General features: G+C 38.9%; 1 protein-coding gene across 12 annotated transcripts in view; it reads left to right on the top strand.

Moving 5' to 3' along the window:
* The window catches only part of PDE4DIP (phosphodiesterase 4D interacting protein), a 217,967-nt gene that overhangs the window by 104,285 nt on the left and 87,229 nt on the right, over nucleotides 1-26,453 (top strand). For 10 of the 12 annotated variants that reach the window (XM_032361304.1, XM_032361302.1, XM_032361303.1 and 7 more), the window contains 3 exons: nucleotides 2,944-3,067; nucleotides 3,260-3,435; nucleotides 7,933-8,050. In XM_032361304.1, the coding sequence (XP_032217195.1) occupies nucleotides 2,944-3,067; nucleotides 3,260-3,435; nucleotides 7,933-8,050 (418 nt within the window). Of the gene's footprint in view, nucleotides 1-2,943; nucleotides 3,068-3,259; nucleotides 3,440-7,932; nucleotides 8,051-26,453 lie in introns of those variants that run through there. The other 2 variants (XM_032361283.1, XM_032361299.1) reach the window with 2 other exon arrangements.

Genomic DNA, 26,453 nt, shown 5'->3' with positions numbered 1-26,453 from the left:
AATGTGCTTTCTTTCCCTTTCGCTCTCCCTGTTACTAGATCTGACAGACCTTGAGGTAGATTGGGAATTTACCTGGCTTAAGATTATAAACTTCATATTTAACAGTCAGCTGATAACATCAAGGGCTGGCGTAGATTTGGGGAAAAGTGGACACTCTCATACACTGCTGGTGAGAGTGAATTATGGCAACATTTTTTGTACGTAGCACTACCTACCAAAGGGAAAAATACATGTTACCTTTGACCAGATAATCTCTAAAATGATTCTATCCCTCAAAAATAAAAGCACGAAGAAAAATAAAATAAAGTAAAATAAAAGCACAATTATGAAAGAATAAATGCAGAAGGATGTTTACTACAAAAAAATTTATATGGCAAAAACTAGAAATAGCTATCTATTACCAGGGCAATGGTTGAATACATTTTGATATAACCATACTGTGGAATATTTTTCAATCATTTAAAAGAATGAGTTAGTACTATATTATTGTCTTGGTGGGAGGTCCCTGGTAGACTAAGCAATGTGGGCAACAGTGCTGGGTGATATTTACGATATAAGCCCCTTTGTGTAAAGATAGTCTCCTCTGTGTCTACATGTGTTTGCTTGATTATGCTTAAAAACAAACAAACAAACAAACAAACAAACTAACAAAAAACCTAGAGGTTTATATACCAAACTCTTAACATTACTTGTATCAGGGAAATGGGATTAAGAGTTTTTGTTGGGGAGAAGACTTGTTCATTTTTTTCTTTATATACTTTTGTATTGTTAAAATGGTTACTTTTATAATTTATTGATTTTGTCATTAAAAACCCCTTAGTTTTCAATAACAAGTATTGTTAAAATTGCTATTAAAATAATTTTTAGATTCTATTCTGGGATCTGTATGCATTTAATCTCATCTGGCATTCCTTCTGTCTCTACAGTATTGCTTTTTTTTCTTTTAAGATTCTGTTTATTGGGACGCCTGGGTGGCTCAGTTGGTTGGGCGGCTGCCTTCGGCTCGGGTCATGATCCCGGCGTCCTGGGATCGAGTCCCACGTCGGGCTCCTTGCTCAGCAGGGAGCCTGCTTCTCCCTCTGCCTCTGCCTGCCACTCCGTCTGCCTGTGCTTACTCTCTCCCCACCTCTCTCTCTGATAAATAAATAAAATCTTAAAAAAAAAAAATTAAAAAAAAAAAAAAGATTCTGTTTATTGATTTGACAGAGAGAGAGAGACAGTGAGAGAGGGAGCACAAGCAGGGGGGAGCAGGAGAGGGAGAAGCAGACTCCCGGCTGAGCAGGGAGCCTGATGCAGGGCTCGATCCCAGAACGCTGGGATCATGACCTGAGCTGAAGGCAGATGCTTAACAACTGAGCTACCGAGGTGCTCCTCTGTAGTATTTCTTGATATTTAGGATGACAGTCCAGCAAGATCAGAATACTCAAAATCAGACTCAGTTGTACACATGATACTGGTATTACTAAAGATTTACTAAGTCATTAAATGAGCTAACAGACTTTAGGAAAACTTACAATTGAGAAATTAATTTTGAGATTTGTATAATGCTTTTAAAACATGTTTTATGTCAGTTTAACTTCTAATTGGATGACATTATCCTATTTTTAGAAATGAGAAAACTAAGGTACATTAAAGTCTTCTCAAATGAGTGGCAGAGCCCACATTTCTGGCATCAAGTTCAACGCCCTTGTGAATTTACAACAGCTGTAGCCTATTAAATCAGGCATTCCCTGCCAAGTTACTCTGAAAATATGTAACTTCTATTCTCAAGATATTGTAGTTAGCTGTTGTCTGTTGCATTTATCAAGGAATATGAAGTCAAAGTTAAAGCTGATGATTCTTGAAGTCTGCCTTTTTTGCAGGTCTTGAGTTATTTTCTTGAGTTGTGTCCCTTGTACAACCAAGATCCTCTATTCCCACCCCCAATCTGTATAATGATGTGTGAACTCCAGAAAATAGAGCCTCTGAGATGGTACCGAGTAGTGTCCATTATCAACCAAAGAATCCCATAATTTGGGAAAATCCCCTTTGGTTTTTATAGACACAGACTTGTGGGTCAAACATTAAAGTACCACTGGGCTTGGTTAGAGCAACTTTGATTTATCATGAACCTATGAAGGCATAATATTGTTCTCTGCTTTGAGAACAAGAAGATGGTCCATGGTTCTCAACAAATGGCTTAAAACAGGAATACAACCAAACCGGAATTAAGATCATTCAGCACCTGATATTGCCTCCAAATTGTTAATCCTCAAATATCCAAGGGCAGCTGTTGTTAGCTATAAATAAGCTGGTGACACCTTACCCGCTTCATGCTAGTGCCTGGACATTCATTCCTAAGGATATCAGAGAAGCAAAGCTGGGCCAGAACCCTGAGCTTCATAGATTAAATGTCTGCTCTCTGCATGGGACCATGGGGAAACTGGATAGGTAACCCAAATTCAGGACAGCCTGTGGGTTACTGTTTGTAAAGGAAGAGAGCGTTTCTGTGCCTGTCCAAATGGATATTCTGTCCCAGCACCCTAAATGGAAGGCACACTTTAAATTCAAATAGCAAGAAAGACAGGGAATTAGCAAAGCACTCTGGGAGAACAGTCTAAATGGAAGAGACCAGGGACAGAGGAACATGGATGTTGAATTCTGAACCATTTGATGCCTGCCTAGCTCCCAAATGAAAGATTCTCCTCTTGAAGTGATAGCGATAATGAAGCCTCTAGGAAGTCAAGTGTGTTCCGATTGACAAGCAACAAAAAAAAATTAGAGTTCCTGAAAGATTACCTGAAAAGTTTGAAAAAAGTTCCACAAGTAATTTCAGAGGGAATAATGCTCCATTTTTTTTTTTTTTTCTCATCAGTGTGACTCTGAATTGCTGAAACAACCTAAATGGGTCCATTAGGTAAGTTATATGACTAGATCTGACTGGCAAATGCTCTGTGGTTTCAGGGCTGATGTGGAGAATCTCAACAGCCATAATGAAGCTGAGCTCCGGCGCCAGTTTGAGGAGAGACAGCAGGAAACGGAGCATGTTCACGAGCTCCTGGAGAATAAGATTCAGCTGCTGCAGGAGGTGAGCCGGACTTTCAGAGATCCATGGCTCCGGACCCCTTTTCATCCATTTCCCGACTGCTCTGCCTCCCGGCATTCACCTTTGCTTTCCCTCCTTTCCTTCCCAGACTCATCCAAGTGTCCACAGTCTTGGGTTCCTAACCTGGGTGGGACTTCGCAGCCTCTGCAAAAGAGTTTTCATTCTTTTTTGCAGGAATCCAGGCTAGCAAAGAATGAGGCCGCACGCATGGCAGCTCTGGTGGAAGCAGAGAAAGAGTGTAACCTGGAGCTCTCTGAGAAACTGAAGGGAGTCACCAAGGACAGGGACGAGGTATCAACGGACCGGGTTGATCCTGACCAATACACTGAGACGCTGGCCCAGCGGGACAAGTAAGTGCCTCTGGTGCTCTGTTTGTCACTTGTCTTTTGCTTGTTTTTGAGGTGACAAAAGCATATATCAGCTGTGCTGGTCCATTTTAAGGCCCTAGAGTAGACCTTCATAATTTCCAAGATTTTATGGCCACCACAACCAAGGATTTTCCTTTTAGTGTTGAGTCTTCCACAGTATCCATTAACAGAATTCACTTCTTAGCTGTCAGGTATTAGTAGAACAATGGTCAGATGGTGGCAAAAAAGAGACATGGACTCACTTAGTTACGTTTATTGAGCACTTCCTACATGCCAGACACTGGCCTAAACACAAAAGTCACAGAGATGAAAGACCCAGGTCCTCTCGGTGAAAAACATGCTATGTGATTTTAAGAAGTTCTCTGATAGAAGTAGCATGGGATGCTCTTGGAACATAGAGGATTCTCATCTGTTCCAGACTAAAAGAGTAAGGTGCCATTGAAAGTTTCCTGGGGGCAATGAAATCTGAGCTGGGTTTTGAAGAATGAATAGGAATTCAAAGAAATAATATAGGAAAGGGGTAGGAAAGGGAACAGCTCTGTGCTGATGAGAAATTACACAAGGGAGGCAGAGGGAACGGCATGTTTCAAGACCAGCAAATAGTTCTACATAACTAGAGCAGAGGGTCTGGGAAAGACTAGTGGGAGGCTAGCTACACTGGGAATAAGGTCTGATTGTGCTGGCTTTGTATGCCGTAAGGAAGTTGAGTTTTCTTCTAAAAGTAACTGGGCAATTATTGAGGTCACCTCTGTCTAGGTTAATGCAGCAACTTCCCAATTATTTCTTTACTTCCTGTCCTGTCACTCTCTATTTTATTATAATCTAACAATTCAGAAAAGTTCTGAAGTGGAAAATTCAACAGTATCAAACTGACACATAATTTAGGCCCTTAGATACATGGTACTATGTGGCTTAAAAAGCATTCAGTAGTTTTTAACTGGAGAGGTGAAAAACACACAGTGTACCTACAATGAGTAATGTGATCTTTTTGAGCCACAGATCTGATTACTGACATGGCAGAGTCATTTAAAATGCTCTCCAGGGCGCCTGGGTGGCTCAGTGGGTTGGGCCGCTGCCTTCGGCTCAGGTCATGATCTCAGGGTCCTGGGATCGAGTCCCGCATCGGGCTCCCTGCTCAGCGGAGAGCCTGCTTCCCTCTCTCTCTCTCTGCCTGCCTCTCTGCCTACTTGTGATCTCTCTCTGTCAAATAAATAAATAAAATCTTTAGAAAAAAAAAATAATAAAATAAAATAAAATAAAATGCTCTCCAGAGGTGCCTGGGTGGCTGAGTCAGTTAAGTGTCCAACTCTTGGTTTTGGCCTAGGTCATGATCTCATGGGTCATGAGATCGAGCCCTGTGTCAGGCTCTGCGCTCAGCGGGGAGTCCACTTGAAGACTCTGTCTCTCTGCCTTTTATCCCACTTACTCTCTCTCCCTCAAATAAATAAATATTTAAAAAAAATTAAAATAAAATGCTCTCCAACACCTTCAGGAGGTAAGATCCATTCTTAGCATGGTTGTCAAAGCCTTTTATGATCTGACCCCTGATTTTTCCCAGACTCATCCCCACCATGAACCCTTCACACTTCACTAGTCATTACATGACTAGTAATAACAATGATGACTAAAGATTGGTTCACTCTTACAGTACAACTGAGCTGAGCACTATAATGTTGTTTATCACCCTCGCCCCGCAAGGACGACAAGAACCCTGGTTCGGATGCATCTTCTCTCTCTTTATTTCCGCAAGTCTACACACTTACATACGCTTACATGACCAGTCAGCGAGCAGGGTACAGGAGGGAGCGAATCAGGCTGTGCACCTAAACGAACAACTTCGCTAGCAACCAATGCTGTTTACTTCCTCTTTGGGCGTTCTGCTTAGTCTCACGAGGCAGTCCTAACCTGGCAACTAGCCAGGCGCCATCTTTTAATGGCGGAGGCCGCCCTGGCCAGGGGCCTGCCTCCGACAGTTGTTTAGTTCTCCTAACAACCCTAGAGGTAGGGATTATTATACTTTATAAATGAAGAAACTGGCATTGAGAAAGTTGTGTAACATGGTTGCAAGCATTGTAGGCATCTAAATCCTGAATTCACACATTGCCTCCAGAAGCAAATACTGCTATGTCAGGTCTCCTGATTTTTGCTTATGCTCTTCCTTCTGTGGAAAGCATCTGCTGTGTTTTTCCTTCCTGGTGAACTCCTATTCATACTTCAAAACTCACACAGGCATCACTTCTGTGAGTGCTTTTGTGACAAGAATTAAGTCTCTATATTTTTGCCTTGTTTTATGTACACAACCATTATTGTACAGTTCTCAGTGTCATATTATATTTGATTTCAGATTTTCCCTGCTAGGTTCCCTGAAATTCATGTCTCATGTCCATGTCCCAACAAACACCTGTTAAACAAATGAAACATGTGACCAATAAGTTAGGGAGTTTATATCAAATGGCCTTATCAACTTTGTAGTGTAAAATAGGAGAATAGATCATCTATAAAGACTGAGGGTCAAAGGGATAAGTAAGGTTGGAGGCTTGAGAAAAAAATGAATGTTCTAGCATAGATACCATGGGGAATTTGATATGGAATCCATATTCATCATCATAATTATTCCTTTTTATTTACCTATTTATTTTATTTACCTACCTAGAGAGGGAGGCACTGAGAGACAGCATGAGAGGGAAAAAGGTCACAGGGAGAATCAGACTCCCCGTAGAGATGGGAGCCTAATGTGGTACTCGATCCCAGGATTCCGGGATCATTACCTGAGCTGAAGGAAGTTGGTTAACTGAGCCACCCAGATGCCCTACTTCTGTTTTTTTTTTTTGAGAGAGAGAGTGAGAGAGAGCACAAGCAGGTGGGGAGGGTAAGGAGGAGCAGAGGAAGAAGGAGAGAGGGAATCCTAAGCATGCTCCACACCCAGTATGGACCCTGACTCAGGGCTTGATCTCACCCCTCGAGCCAAAATCAAGAGTCGGGTGCTTAGCTGACTGAGCCATCCAGGTGCCCCTCATCATCATAATTACTATTATAGCTTGCATTTGCATGATATTTTTAAGTTTTTAAAGTTCTTTTAAAGTTCCTACACAAATCTTAGCTAACCCTCAAGCCTTAATTAATTTATAATTTATAAATTAATTTATAAATTTTAAATTTTAAATAAATTATAAAATTTAAATAAATTTATAATTTGTCTATGTGCTCCCTATTTGACTTTTGGGCACCTCTCACATTTCTCCCAACTATTTCCCTCCCAAGGTATTATCCCTACCTTACACACCTACATAAGAATAATAATGACAATTGGAAATATTTCGTTTAGTACCAGTGTGTTTTCCAAGGACAGTTATCTCTAGTAATCTAAGACTCAAGAGAAACTGCAAGATTTACTTTGCACATAGCAGATGAGGAATAGCTGTTGATTGGAAGCTGTAGTTTGTATACTTCAGCACGCTGTGCGTGGTCTGATCATCTAAATCCAAGTCTGAATTTCCAGCCTCTTCTTTAGTCTCACCTCTCCCCTGCAGCCTTTGTTTCAGTGACTCTTCCCCCAAAATATCTTGTATCTTTATGACTTTGTTCCTTGATTCAAGTTCCTCCCTGTACCTGGAAAACAGTGCAGTTTTCCAAATCTTGTCTCCTGAAGTCCCACAGACTGTTTCAAGTTCAGTGACTCACTCTTTCTTCCTACAGTTCCACGCCAGCGCTCAGTGTACTCTATATAAGGTGGGCACCTGTGTCATGGTAGCACTCCTTACATTCTGTTCCTGTTATTTGATTTTGTAGCTGTGTCTCCCCACTTCCCAAACCCCTGACATAACACACACACACCAAAAGAATTTAAGTTTCGACAGGACAGAGGGTTGTCTGGGTGGCTCAGTCAGTTGAGCATCCGACTCTTGATTTGGCTCAGGTTATGAGATCTCAGGATTGTGGGACTGACCCCTGCATCAGGCTCTGTGCTCAGCTGGGAGTCTGCTTGAGATTCTCTCTCCCTCTTTCTTTGCCTCTCCTTCCAGCTCTCTTTCTAAAATAATAAATAAATAAATCTTGTAAAAAGTTTCTACAAAGCAGAGATTGTATGCTTTCCAACTTTATATTCCCAGGTATTGGGTAGGGTATGTGAATTTATATAATGGTTATCCAGAAATTATTTCTTGAATGGAACAATAACAACCAGAAACACGGCTTCTGGGCTCTTATTATAAGAGTTACACACCTATGGTCTGTAGATCCATGGGTCAGCTTCAGGAGGTCTGTGAACCTAGTGAATATGTAAGCAGAAGGTCATGTGTGTACATAGTAGGGGGCTACAGCAGAGAATATGTGGCCTTCTGAGAAAAAGTATGAGTTCCGTGACCCACAAAGGTAAAAACTGACTGGACTCAATTATGCTATCTTTGGAATGGGCTGAATAATAAAGGCAATAATAGTATCATGACCGTAAGTGTTGTTCTGACTTTTTCTTTGCTCCAGAAGAATTGAAGAACTGAATCAGAGCCTGGCTGCCCAGAAGCAGCTTGTAGAACAGCTGTCTCAAGAGAAACAACAACTGCTCCATCTGTTGGAGGAGCCAACTAGCATGGATGTGCAGGTGAGGTGTGGGCAGAGCTTTGTGCCTCTGTGTTCATCATCTCTTGCTGCGTAAGAAATGACTACAGATTTAGTGGATTACCATGACATACCTTCATCGTCCCACAGTTTGTGGGTCAGGGGTCCAGGCATGGCTTCGTTGGGTTCTCTTTGCCAGCATTTCACAAATATGAAATCAAGGTATGAGCAAACTGCTTTCTTATCGGGAGAGTCACTTAGGGAAGGATCGTCTTCTAAGTCCCCTAAGATTGTTGGAAGAATTTATTTCTGAGTGGCTGTAGGGGTTGTGGCAGCTTGCTTCTTCATAGCCAGCAGCAGAGCGAAAGGGGGTTCCTTTGCTTCTTTACCTCTACACAGTCTTTTAAGAGAGTTACCTGATTGGGTCAGGCCCACAGTTATAACCCTTTTGGTTAACTGAAAATCAACTGAGTAGGGACCTCAGCTGTATGTACAAGATCCATTCACTTTTGCCATGTAATGTAGCACAACTATGCAACTATATTCCCTCATCTTTGCCATGTTCTATTCCTTAGAAACAAGTTGTCAGTCTCACCCACACTCAAGAAGTAGGGATTATGTGAAGATGTGGTGGCTACCGGGGTGGGAAGCACTGGGGCCATTAGAATTTTGCCCACCACCCTGAGTGATTTATAATTGTACAGAATGTTTAATGTGGGTTCTTTCTCAGTTAATGTTGTTTTTATTTATTTATCATTTTAATTCCAGTATCATTAACTAACAGTATTATATTAGTTTCAAGTGTGCATAATGCTGTTTTAATATTGAAGAATTCTTACTGTGGTATAAAAATTGTGTTAGTCTATATTGTTGCTCTTGAAGTTACCTCAGAGTAAACTCTCCTCTTCCCTTCAACTTTTAATTTTGTAAAAGGGTATTTCCTAAAAGAACCCTAGAATATATCTTTGCCCAAGCAGCATAAACAGTTACTGAGTATTCTTACAGGTCTTAGAGCAGTGGGGTTTAACTTCTTGGTTCACATCTAGAGAGCTGGGAGTCAGGATGAAAGGAACAGAGAGAAGAACTAGGCTAAAGCAGTGCTTCCTATCTTTTCTGTGTCATGGCACAAACACGAAATGATAATATTTGTAAGGTACAGTGGTAAGTGGATGGAGCTTCTTACTTGGGGGTTGTCAGTCTGGGCGCTTGGGCCATGACAAGGCCAGAAGAAATCACTATTTCAGCTGTACTTGTAAACTTCTTGGACTGTGACTCCACTTTGGTTAGAAAGCTCTGGTTAACAAATTCGGGAAATGATGCGTATACATGTAATTATGGTTCAGCACATATTGTAGCATTTTCTGTGGGCTCGGTGCTGCTCTACCAACCTTATATATTAACTCAAATTAATATAAGCCCTTAACATATGAGATATAATAAGAATAATTTATAATAAAATGGTTTTTATTTAAAAATATACATTGCACATATATATATACACACACGAGTATATACATATGTATAGTATGTATATGCATACACACACATACACACATACATGAGCACAATTATATTAGCAGACATAAAGAAAGAGTCAGGTGCTTGTATCTGTAGGGAAAACTAAGCGACTGTCATAGCTTCAAATGTAGCCTGATGCAGTCATGTTATACTGGTGATTCAAAAACAGCAAGGGGAATGCGATTAGTAAATGAGGGTGACATTGCCAAGGTGAAAAACTCTTGGTAAATTTCCAAACAGTAGAAAAATCAACTCTTTCTTCATTTTCATAGCAGTTCCATTCATGGAAAACTCACTGTATATTAACATTGTGTATGTATATATAAATATATATAGCAGAATTCCATTGTATGTTCAGGTGATTATATAAAGTTGTATTACCTCACCAGTGCCCCATGGAACATTTAAAAGTCATTCAGTAATGAAAGCACAAAACAAAACTTCACATTTTAATCCTACAGAGTTACCAATAATACTAATACTGTTTCTACTACAATCAAAATGGTAACATGTTGGTAATGGAAAGCAACATAATTTTATTGGAAGTGGAAAAAAAATTTTTTAAGAGTGAGAAAATGCATGGGTGTGCATGTGTGCATACTTAAGTGTGCAAGCAGGGGTGAGAGGGAGAGGCAGAGAGGGGGAGAGAGAGAGAGAGAGAGAGAGAGAGAGAGAATCTTAAGCAGACTCCATATCCAGCATGAGCAGGTCGCAGGGCTCCATCTCACAACCCTGAGATCATGACCTGATCTGAAATCAAGAGTCAGATGCTCCACCCACTGAGTTACTCAGGGACCCCTACAGTGAAAATACATTTTTAAAAGATTTTATTCATTTATTTGAGAGAGAGAGAGAGAAAGTGTGTGCAAGATTGGGGGAGAAGCCATGAGGGGAGGGGAGAAGCAGACTCCCCACTGAGCATGGAGCAAGATGTGGGGCTTGACATGGGACTTGATCCCAGGACCCTGAGATCATGACCTGAGCTGAAGGTGGACGCTGAACCAATTGAGCCATCCAGGTGCCCCTGGAGACCCAGCTTTTATTGAGTGTCCATGAAACCGTGTGATGCTGCTAGCCAGTGAAGGGAAAGAGGAATGGAAAAGAGGAAGGATCCATTTTTGAGTCCTGATCCTGCTCTAAACACCAGGTGGAGACCTGAACATTCAGTTTTTTTTCCAGCTTTCATTACAACCTGTGAACTAGGTAGGATAAAGCTCCCTTTGCAAGTAGGGAAACAAATATTTAGATTAAGTGATGTAACCCAAGTTATTAAGGCAGTAGGTAGTGAGGTAAGAATTTGAACATAGGTTTATGTGGGTTCATACCCATATTCACACTGCTGTTCTGAAGAGCTAGTATCACAAATGTACATGTGTGTGACTGACCAAAAGAGATCTATTGACAAAGTTCAAAACCAGCTCTCAGAATATCAGAGAACCAAAATTTCTGGAATTTTTCAGTGAAACTACCCATAAAATAATAATTCCTCATTCTTCCCTTTCCTAGTTCCTGATAACCTCTGTTATAATGAATTAATGAATTTGCCTTAATGAATTTGCTTGTGTTATGCATTTCATACAGACTGGAATCAGGTAGATGATAGATAGATAGATAGACAGATAGATAGGTAGACAGATGTCATTAAGAATTTGGAACAATGGGGCGCCTGGGTGGCTCAGTGGGTTAAGCCGCTGCCTTCGGCTCAGGTCATGATCCCAGGGGCCTGGGATCGAGTCCCGCATTGGGCTCTCTGCTCAGCAGGGAGCCTGCTTCTCCTCATCTCTCTCTCTGTCTGTCTCTCTGCCTATTTGTGATCTCTCTCTCTGTCAAATAAATAAATAAAATCTTAAAAAAAAAAAAAAAAAAAAAAAAAGAATTTGGAACAATGCTTTGCCCGGCTCATTGCAAATTACATAGCACCCATTGCTCCAGTCATCATGGTGATGACAATAAAAACAAGAAACACCCCATGAATTTGCAAAATGCAGTTTAGGAGATGATAATAGTCACTCAGTAAGAACCACTAGTCTGGGGGCTCTAGCTTCCAAAGGGTTTATCGTCCAATAAGAGATTGGCATGTAAACAAAGAACAAAATACAGAATGATAAATGAAGAGATAGAAATATATGTATAGTGGGAAAGGAACCCACAGATGGCAGGGATTAACTCTACCTTTGAAAGTCAAAGAAGCCTCACCTGGAAGTTGCTCTTGACCTGGACCTTAAAGGCGGAGTACTCCAGGCAGAAAATAGAAATACATCATAGGCAGGTACAGTATATACAGTGATATGGAACATAGTTAAGGAATTGGGAGAAACTGGTATTACCAGGTATATACTAAGTGTTATAGAATGATAGAAGACATAACTGGGACATTCCATAAGTGTCAAGCTAAGGACTTCCTGTTATAAGAAACAGAGAGTTAAAGAAAAAAAAAAAAAAAGCTAAGCTAGGGGGAATAAAAGCATATGATTTGCATTTTAGAAAGACAATCCTGTGGGCTCTTTAGAAGGAGGACTAACTGAGCAGATAAATGATGTCATCTCATGAGAGCAAATCATGGTTTGACACCACTATTAACTGCTTGATCTAATCCATTCTTGAATTAGGGGCCAAAAACATTAGAAAACCAGTTATAAAGTACTTTGTCTCCCCCCTCTGTCTACAGTCATGTGTGACAACTCTTGCTATCTGTGACAACTGAAGCCTGCGTTGTGGGCGTCATCCTTGTCTGCCAGGAGTAGCAGCATCTTACTCCCACTGTATCCTCAACCTTTGTCTGCCAGGCCATCTCTCACCACAGAAGCCACACCCCCACGATGTGGAAGGCCCAAGTTCATTTTTTAGGCTCTGGGCCTGCTCTGCAAACACTTAAGAATTCCCTCATCTCCAGCAAAGCCATCCCTAGAGTTCTGGAGACTGACTTATTTCCTCTACCTCCTCTGACCCCTCACAGCTAAGAATACCACAATTGGGCTTTAGAAGAAGGGAAGCTCACAGATGTTACACATCTAGGTTTGAGTTGTCCAAGTGAAAACTCTTCTCTTATGCCATTTCCCATAGATGAGTACTTCTCATGTAATCTCAAATCTGAAAGTCTGGACTGAGTATAATCTCTAAGTACAGGAAGTTTCATTTCAGAGCCTTCCATTTCTCAAAAAGAGACAGTTTTGATCAAGATTATTTAATTTAATTGATTTTACTATCCCTCTAGCTGTTTTCTTTTTCCATTCCACCATAATATTGTACATTCATTTTAGCCATACTTATACAGTAGTATGACCTTCCATCATATAATTAACCCCACAGAACAGCAACAAAGAAAGCCATAAACTTGACACGCCTCCAACTGACATCATTCCATGTTTGCTTCCAATCACCCCTTGTCCATTCAGATCAAGAGCATGTCATTGTGAGCAGAGAACTCAGGAGCTTTTGGATATAGCTGCCATGCTGAAGCAACATGTCCACATCTTTTTTAGTAAAAAGAAAAGCTAACAAAGTGAAGTTTTACAAAGCGTTTTTCTCTTCCTTCGTGAGTGTATTCACAAAGTTGCAGATGAAAGACCTGCACTCTGAAAAACTGGTGATAGTTCCAGTTACTGACATGATTCCCTTTTATGGGAGAGTAGAAGCTTCATTTCAAAGAACCCTTTAAATGAAACCAGACCTACAGGGTATGAATGCAAGGAGCAATGATGTACTTGCAGAGGAAGGTCTGGAAGAATTCTTGTTTTATTTCATTTTTCCATTCTCCAGTTTTCCCCCAGTGTAATATTTATTAACATGTAAATAAATGTTGCCTTACAAAATGAAAGAGGACAACAGAATTAGGGTGAGATATCCAGTAAGCAATCAGGACCTCCCACTCATACAAATCAGCAGACACTCAAGCCATTGCATTTATGCCTTGTTTGGAACCTAATGTAAATAACACTGCATGCAGTGAGGCGTATTCTTAAAATAGCAAACATTCCAGTGTTACCATGGAGAGATCTGATGTGGAGGTTAAAACAAGAACATTCACTGCTCAAGGCAGAGACTGAAAACCTTGCAGGGATTAGGAGCTTGGGCAGCTCCAACTAACTTCATATAAGGAGATATTTCAAAGCAGTTTTACAGTATCTTCTTCTTAAAACTGATGAATGTTGAAGGTGGAGACTCTTATAAATCCTCATTCAACCTCACTGTCTCCTAGACATAACCTTTCTGGTAACGTGTCTCAGCAAAAGGCCTCATCATCTAAGGCAATTGTAGTCCTGACCCTTTAGAGCAGCAAAGGTGATGGAAAAATAAGGGATTTTATTACCGCTTCATGAAAATTATTAACTGAGAATTTACAATGCACAAACTACTATAACATGAAGGAATAAAGAACACAAAGATGCATAAGGTTTAGTCTCTGCCTTTAGAGATGATAGTCTAAATGGAAGGTAAGGAAGCCCCTGATGGAAACAAAATATAAAGCAGTAGAGAAAGAACAAAAGGTCATGAGCTGGGGTAGGCAGTGAAGATTTTGATCTGTAAGAAATGAGTAGAATTTTAATAAGAGATGAAAAGGAAAGGCATTGATTTACTCATTTAGTCATTCAATGGCTATTTATTGATATCTAGAAACATACTGTCCAAAGTACCTCAAAAAAACAATAGATGGATGAAACCAGGAGCTGGTTCTTTGAAAAAGTAAACAAAATTGATAAACACTTAGACTCATTAAAAGAAAAAGAAAAAGAAGACACAGAGAGCAAGAGCAAGAGTTGGGGGAGGGAGAGGAAGAGAAAGAGGACTCAAATAAAATCAGAAAAGAAGAAGGGAAATAACAACTGATACCACAGAAATACAAAGGATTATAAGAAAATACTGGGGTGCCTGGGTGGCTCAGAGGGTTAAAGCCTCTGCCTTTGGCTTTGGCTCAGGTCATGATCCCAGAGTCCTGGGATCAAGCCCCGCATCGGGCTCTCTCCTTGGTGGGGAGCCTGCTTCCTCCTCTCTCTCTGCCTGCCTCTCTGCCTACGTGTGATCCCTCTGTCAAATAAATAAATAAAATCTTTTTTTTTTTTTTAAAGATTTTATTTATTTATTTGACAGAGAGAAATCACACGTAGGCAGAGAGGCAGGCAGAGAGAGAGGAAGAGAAGCAGGCCCCCGGCTGAGCAGAGAGCCCTATGTGGGACTCGATCCCAGGACCCTGGAATCATGACCTGAGCCGAAGGCAGCGGCTTAACCCACTGAGCCACCCAGGCGTCCCATAAATAAAATCTTAAAAAAAAAAAATATTGAAAAATTTATGCCAAGAAATTGGACAACCTGTAAGAAATGGATAAATTTCTAGAAACATATAATCTTCCAAAACGGAATCAGGAAGAAATAGAAAATTTGAACAGACCAATTACTAGCAATGAAATTGAAAATACTGTAACGCTGAAAAATTAAAAAAAAAAATAAATAAAATAAATAAAATTCATAAAAAAGACATTGATGAAAGAAATTGAAGATGACACAAATGAAAAGATACTCTATGCTCATAGATGGAAAGAACCAATATTTTAATTTATTAATTAAAATTAATTAATTAATAATTATTATTAATTTATTAAATTCACAGTAATTTATTTTTATTGTGTTATGTTAGTCATCATTAGTTTTTGATGTAGTGTTTCATGATTCATTGTTTGTATATATGGGCTTCATGCAATCCGTGCCCTCCTTAATACCCATCACCAGGCTCACCCATCCCTCCCACCACCCTTCCTTCTAAAACCCTCAGTTTGTTTCCTGGTAAGATATAGTCTGGCATGTACAATCGCTCATGAAGAAGAATAAATATGGCTAAAGTATCCATACAACCCAAACCAGTCTACACATTTAATGCAGTGTCTATCAAAATACCAACAACATTTTTCACAGAACTAGAACAAATAATCTTAAAATTTGTATGGAATCACAAAACACCCTGAATAGCCAAAGCAGACTGGAAAAAGAAAAGCAAAGCTGGAAGGATCACAATCACAAATTTCAAGATATGTTACAAAGGTGTAATAATCAAAACAGTATGATGCTGGCACAAAAGTGATGACACTTAGGTCATCATTGGAATAGAATAGAGTCCAGATAATCTGTGACAAAGTAGGCAAGAATATACAGTGGGGAAAAGATAGTCTCTTCAGTAAATGATGCTTGGAAAACTGGACAGCTATATGCAAAAGAATGAAACTGAACCACTTTTTTATACCATACACAAAAATAAACACAAACTGGATTAAAGACTGACATGTGAGACCTGAAATCATAAAAATCCTAGAAGGAAACATAGGCAGTTATCTCTTTGACATTGGTCGTAGAAATATTTTCCTAGCTATGTCTTCTTACTCAAGGGAAAAGAAAAGGAAAATTAAACTATTGGGACTATACCAAAATAGAAAGCTTTTGCACAACAAAAGAAACCATCAACAAAATAAAAACATCAACCAACTGAATGGGCGAAGATATTTGCAAATAATATATTTAATAAGGGGTTAATACCTAAAATATATGAAGATAGTATACAACTCAACACCAAACCCCCCAAATAATCCAATTTAAAAAAATGGGCAGAAGACCTGAATAGAGATTTTTCCAAAGAAGATAGACAGATGGCCAATAGACACATGAAAAGATGCTCTATATCACTGATCATCAGGAAAATGCAAATCAAAACCACAATCAGATATCACTTCACATTTGTTAGAATGTCTAAAATCAAAAACACAAGAAATAACAAGGGTTGGTGAGCAAGAATTTGGAAATAAAGGAACCCTTGTGCACTGCTGGTCGGGATGCAAGCTGGCAGCCCTTGTGGAAAACAGTTTGGAGGTTCCTTGAAAAATTAAAAATAGAATTACCTTGGGTTATGAACATTGGGGAGGTATGTGCTATGGTGAGTGCTATGAAGTGTGTAAGCCTGATGATTCACAGACCTGTACCCCTGGGACCAATAATACATTATATGTTAATTAAAAAAACATTTTATTAAAAAAAAAGAATTATCATATGACCCAGTAATTCCGTTACTGGGTATTTATCCAAAAAAAACCAAAAACACTAATTTGAAAAGATAAATCACTTCTTTATTTATGGTAGCATTATTTACACTAGGCCGGATATGGAAGCAGCGCTTGGGTTCATTGATAGATGAATGGGTAAAGAGAATGCAGTATATATATACAATGGAATATTACTCAGCCATAATAGGAGTGAAATCTTGTCATGCAACAACATGGTGGACCTAGAGCATTTTATTTATTTATTTATTTATTTAAATTTTTTATTTCCTAGAGCATTTTATACTGCATGAAATAAGTCACACAGAGAAAGACAAATACCATATTATTTTGTATATATGTGGAATCTCAAAAACAAAACAAAACAGACTCATAAATATAGAGAACAAACTGGTGGTTGCCAAATAAGGGTGGTGAGGGGAGGGCAAAGTAAGTGAAAGGGATTATGAAGTACAAATTTCCAGTTATAAAATAAGTAAGTCACAGAGATGAAAAGTATGGCATAGGGAATATAGTCGATAATACTATAATAATCGTATGGTGACAGATGGTGACTGGAGATATTGTGAACATTGAATAATGTATAGAATTGTTGACTCATTATGTTATGTACCTGGAACTAATAGACTATTACATGTCAACTATATTTCAATAATAAATACTTTAAAAATACTTAAAAGAAGAAAGGCAAGAGCCTTTCCCCTTAAGGAGCTTGTATCTAATAAGGAAGATAAATAGCCAAGTGATCAAACAAATAACTAATTGCAAATTGTAATAAGTACTTTGAAGAAAACAAAGAGCAGGGATTAGCCAACTGTTTCTGTAAAAGGACAGATGGCAAATAATTTAGACCTTGCAGGTCATAAGGTTTCTGCCATTGTAGCACAAACATAGCCATACACAATACATAAATGAGTTGGCATGTATGTTCCAATAAAACTTTATTTACAAAAATAGGTCGGGGAGAAATTTAGTCCACAGCTCATAGTTTGCTAATAGAGAATTAGGGAGAATGAGTGTGGGGGTATTATAGGTAAGGAAGATGGTACATTTTTTTTTTAAGATTTTATTTACTTATGACAATGAGAGAGGTAACACAAGCACAGGGGAGCTGGAAAGGGAGAAGCAGGCTCCCTGCTCATCAGGGATACAAGCTCCTGCTCATCAGGGAGCCTGATATGGGGCTCAGTCCCAGGATACTGGGGTCATGACCTGGGCCAAAGGCAGATGCTTAACAACTGAGCCACCCAGGTACCCTGGAAGATGGTAATTTTGAGATGTCTCTGACCTATCATATGCAGATATGAATAGGTAGTTGGCTATTTCAGATTTGAGCTCAGAGGAAATTCTGGGATAAAGATATAAATGGAAAGTTACTGGTATAAAGATGGGAAAGGATAAGATGATATGGAAAGAAAATAAAAATAGGTAAAAAGGTCTAGGACTGAGCCTCAGTGAACACCTACCAAAAGTTCGAAGTGGGTATGACTCTTAGTTCACAAATTCAGTTGTGCAGGAAATACCACGTTTCTTCACTTTCTTTCAATCGATTGAATGTTACCCCGAGTCCTTATCTTAATCAGGCTAGCAGGAAGTTCAAAATCATCCATTTGGTACATATATCCCTCCCTATTCTCTCAGTTACATGAAAGTGAAGGTTTTTATCAGGTGCCAAAGAATCAAGGGATTACTCTTACCGTTGGTCTGCCCTGGAAGTACCCCTTCCCCAACAAGCATGGTTCTGCCAACTCTAACAGCTTGCTTTATTAGAGTCTTTTATGAAGCCAGAACCCCGTGATATAGAGTCCAGCCTCTCCAAGTCACCTACTGCCTTCTCACCCCAGGTCCTGATGCTTCTCTGCACACTAATATGGAATGGAGGTGGCTCCCTGTTATTCTCTGATCCCCAGTCTCTTTCTGAAATGAGTGAAATCTAACCCCCTCCTTTTCTGTTGACCTCAAAGACCCTTTCTCCTCTTCCCCACTGGGACATCTGGCTTAATCTTCTCACTTGGTTTAGAATTTTTATTAAAGTCAGGAAATGCATTTGACTTCAGCTTCTGCTCTTTGCTCTGCAAAAATTTCCAAGTTAAGGGCCTGACCATCAGATTATAAAAGAGGAAGGTGGGGCATACAGTTAATAAAGCAGTTTAATATCCTGTCATCATGCCATAGGATTAGGGAAGGAGTATGTAGTTGAAAGATGAGATGTAGTTGAAAAGTAGATTAGGATCTTTCTGTAGAGAGATTGAAATGCCATGCTGATGAAGTTTTGGACTTCATCCTATAGTGGATAATGATGAATCTTTACTATAAATATTCTGAAAATAGTATGGAGGATGATTAGAGGGTAAGCTTCTAAGCCTAGTGACATGGTTCAGGTTTTAGGTTTCAAGAGCCTGAAATAGAAAAGGTAGTGAAAATGTGAAGTAACATTTCTGAACATGCTAGAGATGTTCAGAGAAAAAAATCCCAAATTTAGTGTTTAACTTGATAGGGAAGGATTCTGAGGAGTTAAAGGTAACAACTCTGAAATTTACAAGTCACAAGTGTACAAGTTACAGTTACAGAAAGTGATATGCCTGACCTTCTCTTTCCTGCTAATCTCTCCCTAGCTTTTGACAAATGTGAACTGTCTCTCTCATTCTTGAAACTCTGTCCCCATCTCACCTGTGCTTTGATTGTAGAAGAGCCTCACTTGGTTTTTTTTTTTTTTTTTTTTTCCACTTAGTTTTCTCAGTCACCTGAACTCAGCATGTTCCTGATCAAATTTTTCATTATCTTTTTGCAGATGGACTCAACTCTCACATTTCTGCTCATTTAGACCATGTTTTCTACCAGTCTTTGAGACCAAAAACCTAATCTTCATCTTTAATCCTTTTCCTTCATCCTCTATAGGTCGTCAAGTCCTGCTGTTCATTCCTTCAAAATAATTCTTACATTTACCACTTTCTATTTATACACCAGACTATTTTTTTTAACTTAAATTCAAATATTTAACATATAGTGTATTATTTGTTTCAGGGGTACAGGTGATTCATCAGTCTTATATAATACCCAGTGGTCATTACAACACATACCTTCCCCAATGTCCGTCACCCAGTTACCTCATCCCTATACCCCCACCCTTCAGCAACCCTCAGTTTGTTCCCTTTGATTAAGAGTTTCTTATGGTTTGTCTCCCTCTCTGGTTTCATCTTGTTTCATTTTTTCCTCTCTTCTTCTATGATCCTCTGCATTATTTCTTAAATTCCACATATTAGTGAGATCATATATTGTCTTTCTCTGACTTATTTCGCTTAGTGTAATACCCTCTAGTTCCATCCACATCATTGCAAATGGCAAGCGTTCATTTTTTGATAGCTGCATAATATTCCATTGTGTGTATATGTGTGTGTATATATATATATGTATATTATATATATATGTATATATATATCACATCTTCTTTACCCATTCATCTATTGATGGACATCTGGACTCTTTCCATAGTTTGGCTATTGTGGACATTGCTGCTATGAACATTGGGGTGCAGTTGCCTCTTCAGATCATTACATTTGTATCTTTGGGGTAAATACCCAATAGTGCAATTGCTGGGTCACAGGGTAGCTCTATTTTCAGCTTATTGAGGAATCTCCATATTGTTTTCTAGAGCGGCTGCACCAACTTGCATTCCCACAGACTTTTTTTTTTATTACCCCACAGATGAATAACTACAATGGCTTTTTAGCAGGTCTTCTTATAACCATTCCAAAATCTTTCCCTGAAATTCCAGTTCATCCTGTTCTCTGGCTAATCTTTCCAAGGTGAAGTTTTCACCATGCCATTCTTTGTTCAAGTTCATAACATTAAGTACAAAATCTTTTGTCTTTTCTGAACATTAAATTCTAGTTGCCAAAACTTCCATAGCACCACAGCATAGCATCTGGTTTACAGTTGGCTCTCCGTACGTATTCTCTGAATGAGCAATTATAGAGGATAAGTTTTATAAAGTAGGATGAACCAGGCCATTTAGATGCTCCTCAAAATCCCCAACATCTGCCTTTACCTACAGGCTAGCACTGTATCTAACCCACTTCTAAGACAATTGATGATGCCCTTTTCTTTTAATGGAGTCCCTTTCTTTGTTTCCATCATCCTAAGACCCATCTCAAGAGTCACTCTTGCCCTTTCAACTATTTCTCAATTTTTTCTGCACTCATACTGACTTCATCAGTACCATTTCACTTACCAATCAACTGTACTAATTTTAGCATGCATATTTTCTCCCTTCAACTAAACTAAAAGTTCACTAAAGACAGAGAAATGACACACTGAATTCGTGCAAATTCTTGCTCCTTGGTTGACTGACTTAACGTGTGCTTTAAAATTCACTTGGGGTGCCTGGGTGGCTCAGTCAGTTGAGCTTTGGAGTCTGGCTTTCCGCTCAGGTCATGATCTTGGGTCCTGGGGTGGATTGGGTCATGGATTCCCATTCAGCGGGGGAGTCTGTTTGTCTCCCTTTCTCTCTGCTCCTCACCCCACTCTCTCTCTCTGAAATAAATAAATCTTTAAAAAAAAAAGTATAAAATTCACTTAAGCAGCTACTGGTATTTAATAACTTTACTTGAAAGACTCTTTACTATTTTAAGATGGATTCTGCTGATGTGGTCATCACATGGCAATCTGCAGCTGGACTTGTAATCCCCTGGTTTTAAACAAGTCTTTCAAAATGCTGTGTTATTAATTAATGCAAAGCATGATTGCTTCTGGCTTCTTAAAAATTTCCAGCCATCACAGGGGAGTCATGCACATGCTTGTGTTTCCATGAAGCCTAACTGGCTTTACTTTGATATTCTTGCATTTCCTCATCTGTTTTAGCTTCTCTGCCAAAATCACTCTTTTTTTTTCTTTTTTGGCATAGTTTTTAGTAATTAGAACAGCTATTTCCAATGTCATAACTAGGGCAGTGAAACCTAACACAACTGTTTGGGACGTGGGGATTTTCCATCTCTAACTCTCTTGGAAACGCCTTGCCAGCCGGGAATTAGGTCTTAGGAGCACTACAAGATAGTGGTTACAAAAGTGGCTTTGGTTCTAAGAGATACTTCCCAGGCCCCAAAATCTAGAGGTCAAAATAGAGATAGTGCAAAATGTCTTTAACATAACACTACTTAGGAATTTTGATTCAAATGAGAATATAGTTCTCTAAATTCAACAATCTGTAAGTAGTTCTTCACCGAAGGGTTTTTCTATTTATCTGCAGTACTTTTAATCTTTAATCTTTTGACTGAGATTTTTCAGAATATAGTTTAGGACAGCTCTAATTCAATGGTTTTCGAAGTGTGATTGCCCAGACAGCAGCATCAGCACGATCTAGGAATTTGTTAGGAATGCAAATTCTTGGGCTCCACCCCAGAAGACCTGAATCAGAAACTCCAGGAGGTAGGTCCCAGCAATCTGTTTTATCAAGCCCTCCCGGGGATTCTGATGCCTGGCAAAGGTTGAAAACTACTGTTTAAATTCAACATGTTTACTTTGTAGATGAGAAAATTAAGGGCCAGATATAAATGATTTAACTAGCACATATAGCTAATAAGTGCTGTGAATGGGTTTATCAATACATTTTGAGGGCAAACTGCTGATATATAAAATTAACAATTTAATTCATAACAGCTTATCATAATATGAAATCTGTTCTTAGTCCCAATTTTCCTTTAATATGTAACTCTGGTAAGTCTTAGAAGTAATTATCCTATTCTAAATCATCTCAGAAGCCCCAAGTCTTACTTTATCAGCATGCCTTGCTTCAATCATGTATGTGTGGTGTGCATATGCATATAAAATGTTTTTCAGGGGCACCTGGGTGGCTCAGTGGGTTAAAGCCTTTGCCTTAGGCTCAGGTCATGATCTCAGCGTCCTGGGATAGAGCCCAGCAATGCATCGGGCTCTCTGCTCGGTGGGGAGCCTGCTTCCTCTCTCTGTCTCAGCCTCTCTGCCTACTTGTGATCTGTCAAATAAATAAATAAAATAAAAAAAAAATGTTTTTCAAAGCTCCTATGGTTAGGAAATAAAAAGTTTTGAATTTGCAGTCGGGAATTTTACAGAATTTTTTCTAGGTCATATTTTATCTTTCCAATTTTCAAAGCTATTCTTACAATAAAGTGGGGGTTACTTCCTACCCCCCCCCAAAAAACCTCTCAGATTAAAAGTTTTGGGGTAATACATAGTTTATATTTATTTCCTCTTTGTTACTCTTTATTGAACTATTCTAACACAAAATCTACAGATCTAAGCATTCAGTTCAATGAACTTTGAGAACTGTACACATCCATATACCCATCACTCAAAACAATACATAGAACGTTTTCATCACCCCAGAAAATTCCTTTGTGTTCCTCTGCAATCAATTCTTATACTATCTCATCTCTCATAACCATTTTCTGTACTTCTGTCACCATGGATTCAATTTTTCTTGTTGTTAAACATAAATTAGAAGGAATCACACAGAATGTACTGACTTGTGTACAGCTTGTTTCACTTAACATGCTTTTGGGATTCATTCATGTTGTGGGTGTCAGTTTTGTTTTGTTTTTTTTTTGTTTTTTTTTATTGCCAATTAGTATTGTACAGATATATCAAAATGTGTTTATTTTACCTATTTCTTAGCAACAATTTTTATCTTATCACAAAAGCAATTCATGCTTAGTATAGAAAATTATAGAACATAAATGAAGAAGAAAATAAGTATTCATAATTCCACTCCCCAGACATAATCACTATTTACTAATTTGTATATCCCCATCTGAATCTGTTTATATAAGTTGTCCACATATATAGCACATGTAGTTATCATATATATTCCATTTTAGGTTCAAATGTTACCACTTTGATTAGTGTGTTAAATAGGCACAAGTCTTAGTTTTGCGGTTTTTTTTTTTTTAAGAGTTTATTTATTTATTTGATAGAGATCACAAGTAGGCAGAGAGGCAGGCAGAGAGAGAGGAAAGTAAGCAGGTTCTCTGCCAAGCAGAGAGCCCGATGCGGGGCTTGATCCCAGGACCCTGAGATCATGACCTGAGCCGGAGGCAGAGGCCTTAACCCACTGAGCCACCCAGGCGCCACACAAGTCTTAGTTTTAATTATTGAATATTTTCTAATTTTTAAAAATAAATTAAGATACATGAATACACATTTATTTCCAAAAATTCAGATGACACATAGTATATAAAAAAAGGTAAATGTTTCTATTCAATCCCCAATTTTACTCCCCTCCCCATAGGTAGCCAGTATTAACTAAATACAAAATCTTTTTTTTTTTTTTTTAAAGAATTTATTTATTTATTTGACAGAGAGAGATCACAAGCAGGCAGAGAGAGAAAGAGAGGAGGAAGCAGGCTCCCCGCTGAGCAGAGAGCCCGATGCGGGACTCGATCCCAGAACCCTGGGATCATGGCCTGAGCCGAAGGCAGAGGCTTAACCCACTGAGCCACCCAGGCACCCTAAATACAAAATCTTGACCAAGGTGATATTGATAAGGACCATGAAGTTCTGAATTCATTATCACCTGATTTTTCTAAGGTGGTTTTTTGTTTTTTTTTTTCCAAAAGTTTTATTTATTTATTTCAGGGAGAGAAAGTGTGTGTAAGAGCAGGGGAGGGGGCAGAGGGAGAGAGAGAGGGGAAGCAGGCTCCCCACTGAGCAGGGAACCAAGTATGGCTCAATCATGACCTGAGATCATGACCTGAGCCGGTCAGATACTTAACCAACTGAGCCATTCAGGCGTTAAAACAAAGTGCTTTTCAGGAGCAAATTAAATAATACTTTGTAGTATTCTCTATTCCTTATTAAGATTTTGCATCTAATTAATAGTCTCTAAACTTTAAACGTTAAAGTTTTATTTTTTAATTTTTATGTTCCAGTTTTGTTGTCTATACACCAGTGGTCTTTTAGTTGGGATGACAGTTAGTTGGAATGAAATTCTATAATACCAAATAATCGTATTAGGACCAGTTCTAGTACTATAATAGTTTACTATCCACTTCAAAATAATGTTTTTTAAATATATTTCCTAGGAGTGAATAGAGTGCTATCTTCAGATTTTCTTTGATTGTTGAGTGATTTATTCCTATCAGTTCTTGGAAGCCCAGATACGTGTAGTTCTCTCTGTATATTGATCTTTACTTATATCTAGCAAACCTATTCTTCAATGATAAATTACCTTTTCTCCATTTTTACTGATTTGCACTTCTACACCAAGCTACCTATATACTGTCATTAAAGTTTAGAGACTATTAATTAGATGCAAAATCTTAATAAGGAATAGAGAATACTACAAAGTATTATTTAATTTGCTCCTGAAAAGCACTTTGTTTCATTAGCCTTTTCCCCAGCAAGAAAATGTGGCTTGCATTGATAGTTGAGGATGAGGACTTGATTAATGTCTTAATTTTCACTTTTCTGGAACTTTGAGTTCTTTTAGCTCTTTATACTAAACTTTATACTATACTTCAGACGGGGTACAGCAGGGTATAGTCCTGACAGGCAGTCTGTTGGTAGGTGAGTCCAGAAACTCCTTGCCTCCCTATAGATCACTACAGATTTCAAAGATGATTGTTTACTTTCTTTTGACTTTGAAGTTCATATACCTAGAGGCAGGCAAAAATGGAGCTGTAATGAGTCTTACTTGGAAGTCTATTTTACATTCTTGGTTTCACTGCAAGAACATGCATATTTAGGTGAAATAACATATGCAAAGTTCTGTAGCCTCCCAAACCCAAAGATCAAAGGACTGTTCTTCTCTCACATTGGAGCTACCAAGATTTTGTTTTGGTGATTAAATAAGAGAACAATACAGTCTTAAGTGTGTAGAGCTCCATAAAGTTTTAATATTATCTGGGGCGCCTGGGTGGCTCAGTGGGTTAAGCCTCTACCTTCCACTCAGGTCGTGATCTCGGGGTCCTGTGATAGAATCCCGCGTCGGGCTCTCTGCTTGGCGGGGAGCCTGTTTCTCTCTCTGCCTGCTTGTGATCTCTCTGTGTCAAATAAATAAAATCTTTAAAAAAAATGTTTTAATATTATCTTAAAATATTCCTATTATAATATTGAAATAACAGTATAAGCTATTATTCAGTGAGCCAAACACTGTTAAAACACTTCTAAATCACTTAATTTTCCCTAGGAATTTTTTGGTTTATTCTGAATTCTTACTGAAGGCATTTTAATGTCTTCCTGCTTAGAGGAGTATGGGCTCTGTCCTAGAGGTGAGGTTCAGATACTTAAGACTGTTACTGGCCTTAACCTCTCCCAAGGACAAGCCAGTAAAATTTAACATTTTTGTAACCAGGAAATGTCCTGCTCTGGGAGACTCCAGGTATTGCTGGGGCTCTTTTTCTTCCAGTCCCGTCTCTGCATGCCACTCAAGCCAAGAAGGGAATTCTTTATTATAAATCGAAGTTGGCACCTGGATTCCTCCTACTCAGAGCTCCTGCTTCCCCCCAGTTTGTGTGCATTCCAAGTTCCATACCTAGCGGCGGGGTGACAACTGTATATTGTTGAATATGACAGGGTACTAACTGAAGTCACTGAAATGTCCAGGCCTAGTTCTGCAGACATCAGTACCCCCGACTCTCTACTCTTGCTCAAAGAAGCTAGGTCTTTTGTTCTAAAGTTTGTGTACTCTCCCACCCCCAAAATAGGGACTGCAGTCCACCTGAACCTGAAAGAGAATTTGGTGATGGTAATCTACTCTCAGGTGTTTACATTCTTGAAAAAGCCCATTTTCTCTTATTTTAAAAATATTGGTTAACTAGCGGCAACCTCGTGGTATTTGCCATACTCTTTCTCAGGTGACTGGTTTGTGTCCTCTCTTGATTAATCGTCTAGAAATTGCTGAACGCACGCCCACCC

Source organism: Mustela erminea, chromosome 10 (assembly GCF_009829155.1).
Source record: "Mustela erminea isolate mMusErm1 chromosome 10, mMusErm1.Pri, whole genome shotgun sequence".
Taxonomy (NCBI): Eukaryota; Metazoa; Chordata; class Mammalia; order Carnivora; family Mustelidae; genus Mustela; species Mustela erminea.
This window is presented reverse-complemented; position numbering and strand designations above follow the sequence as displayed.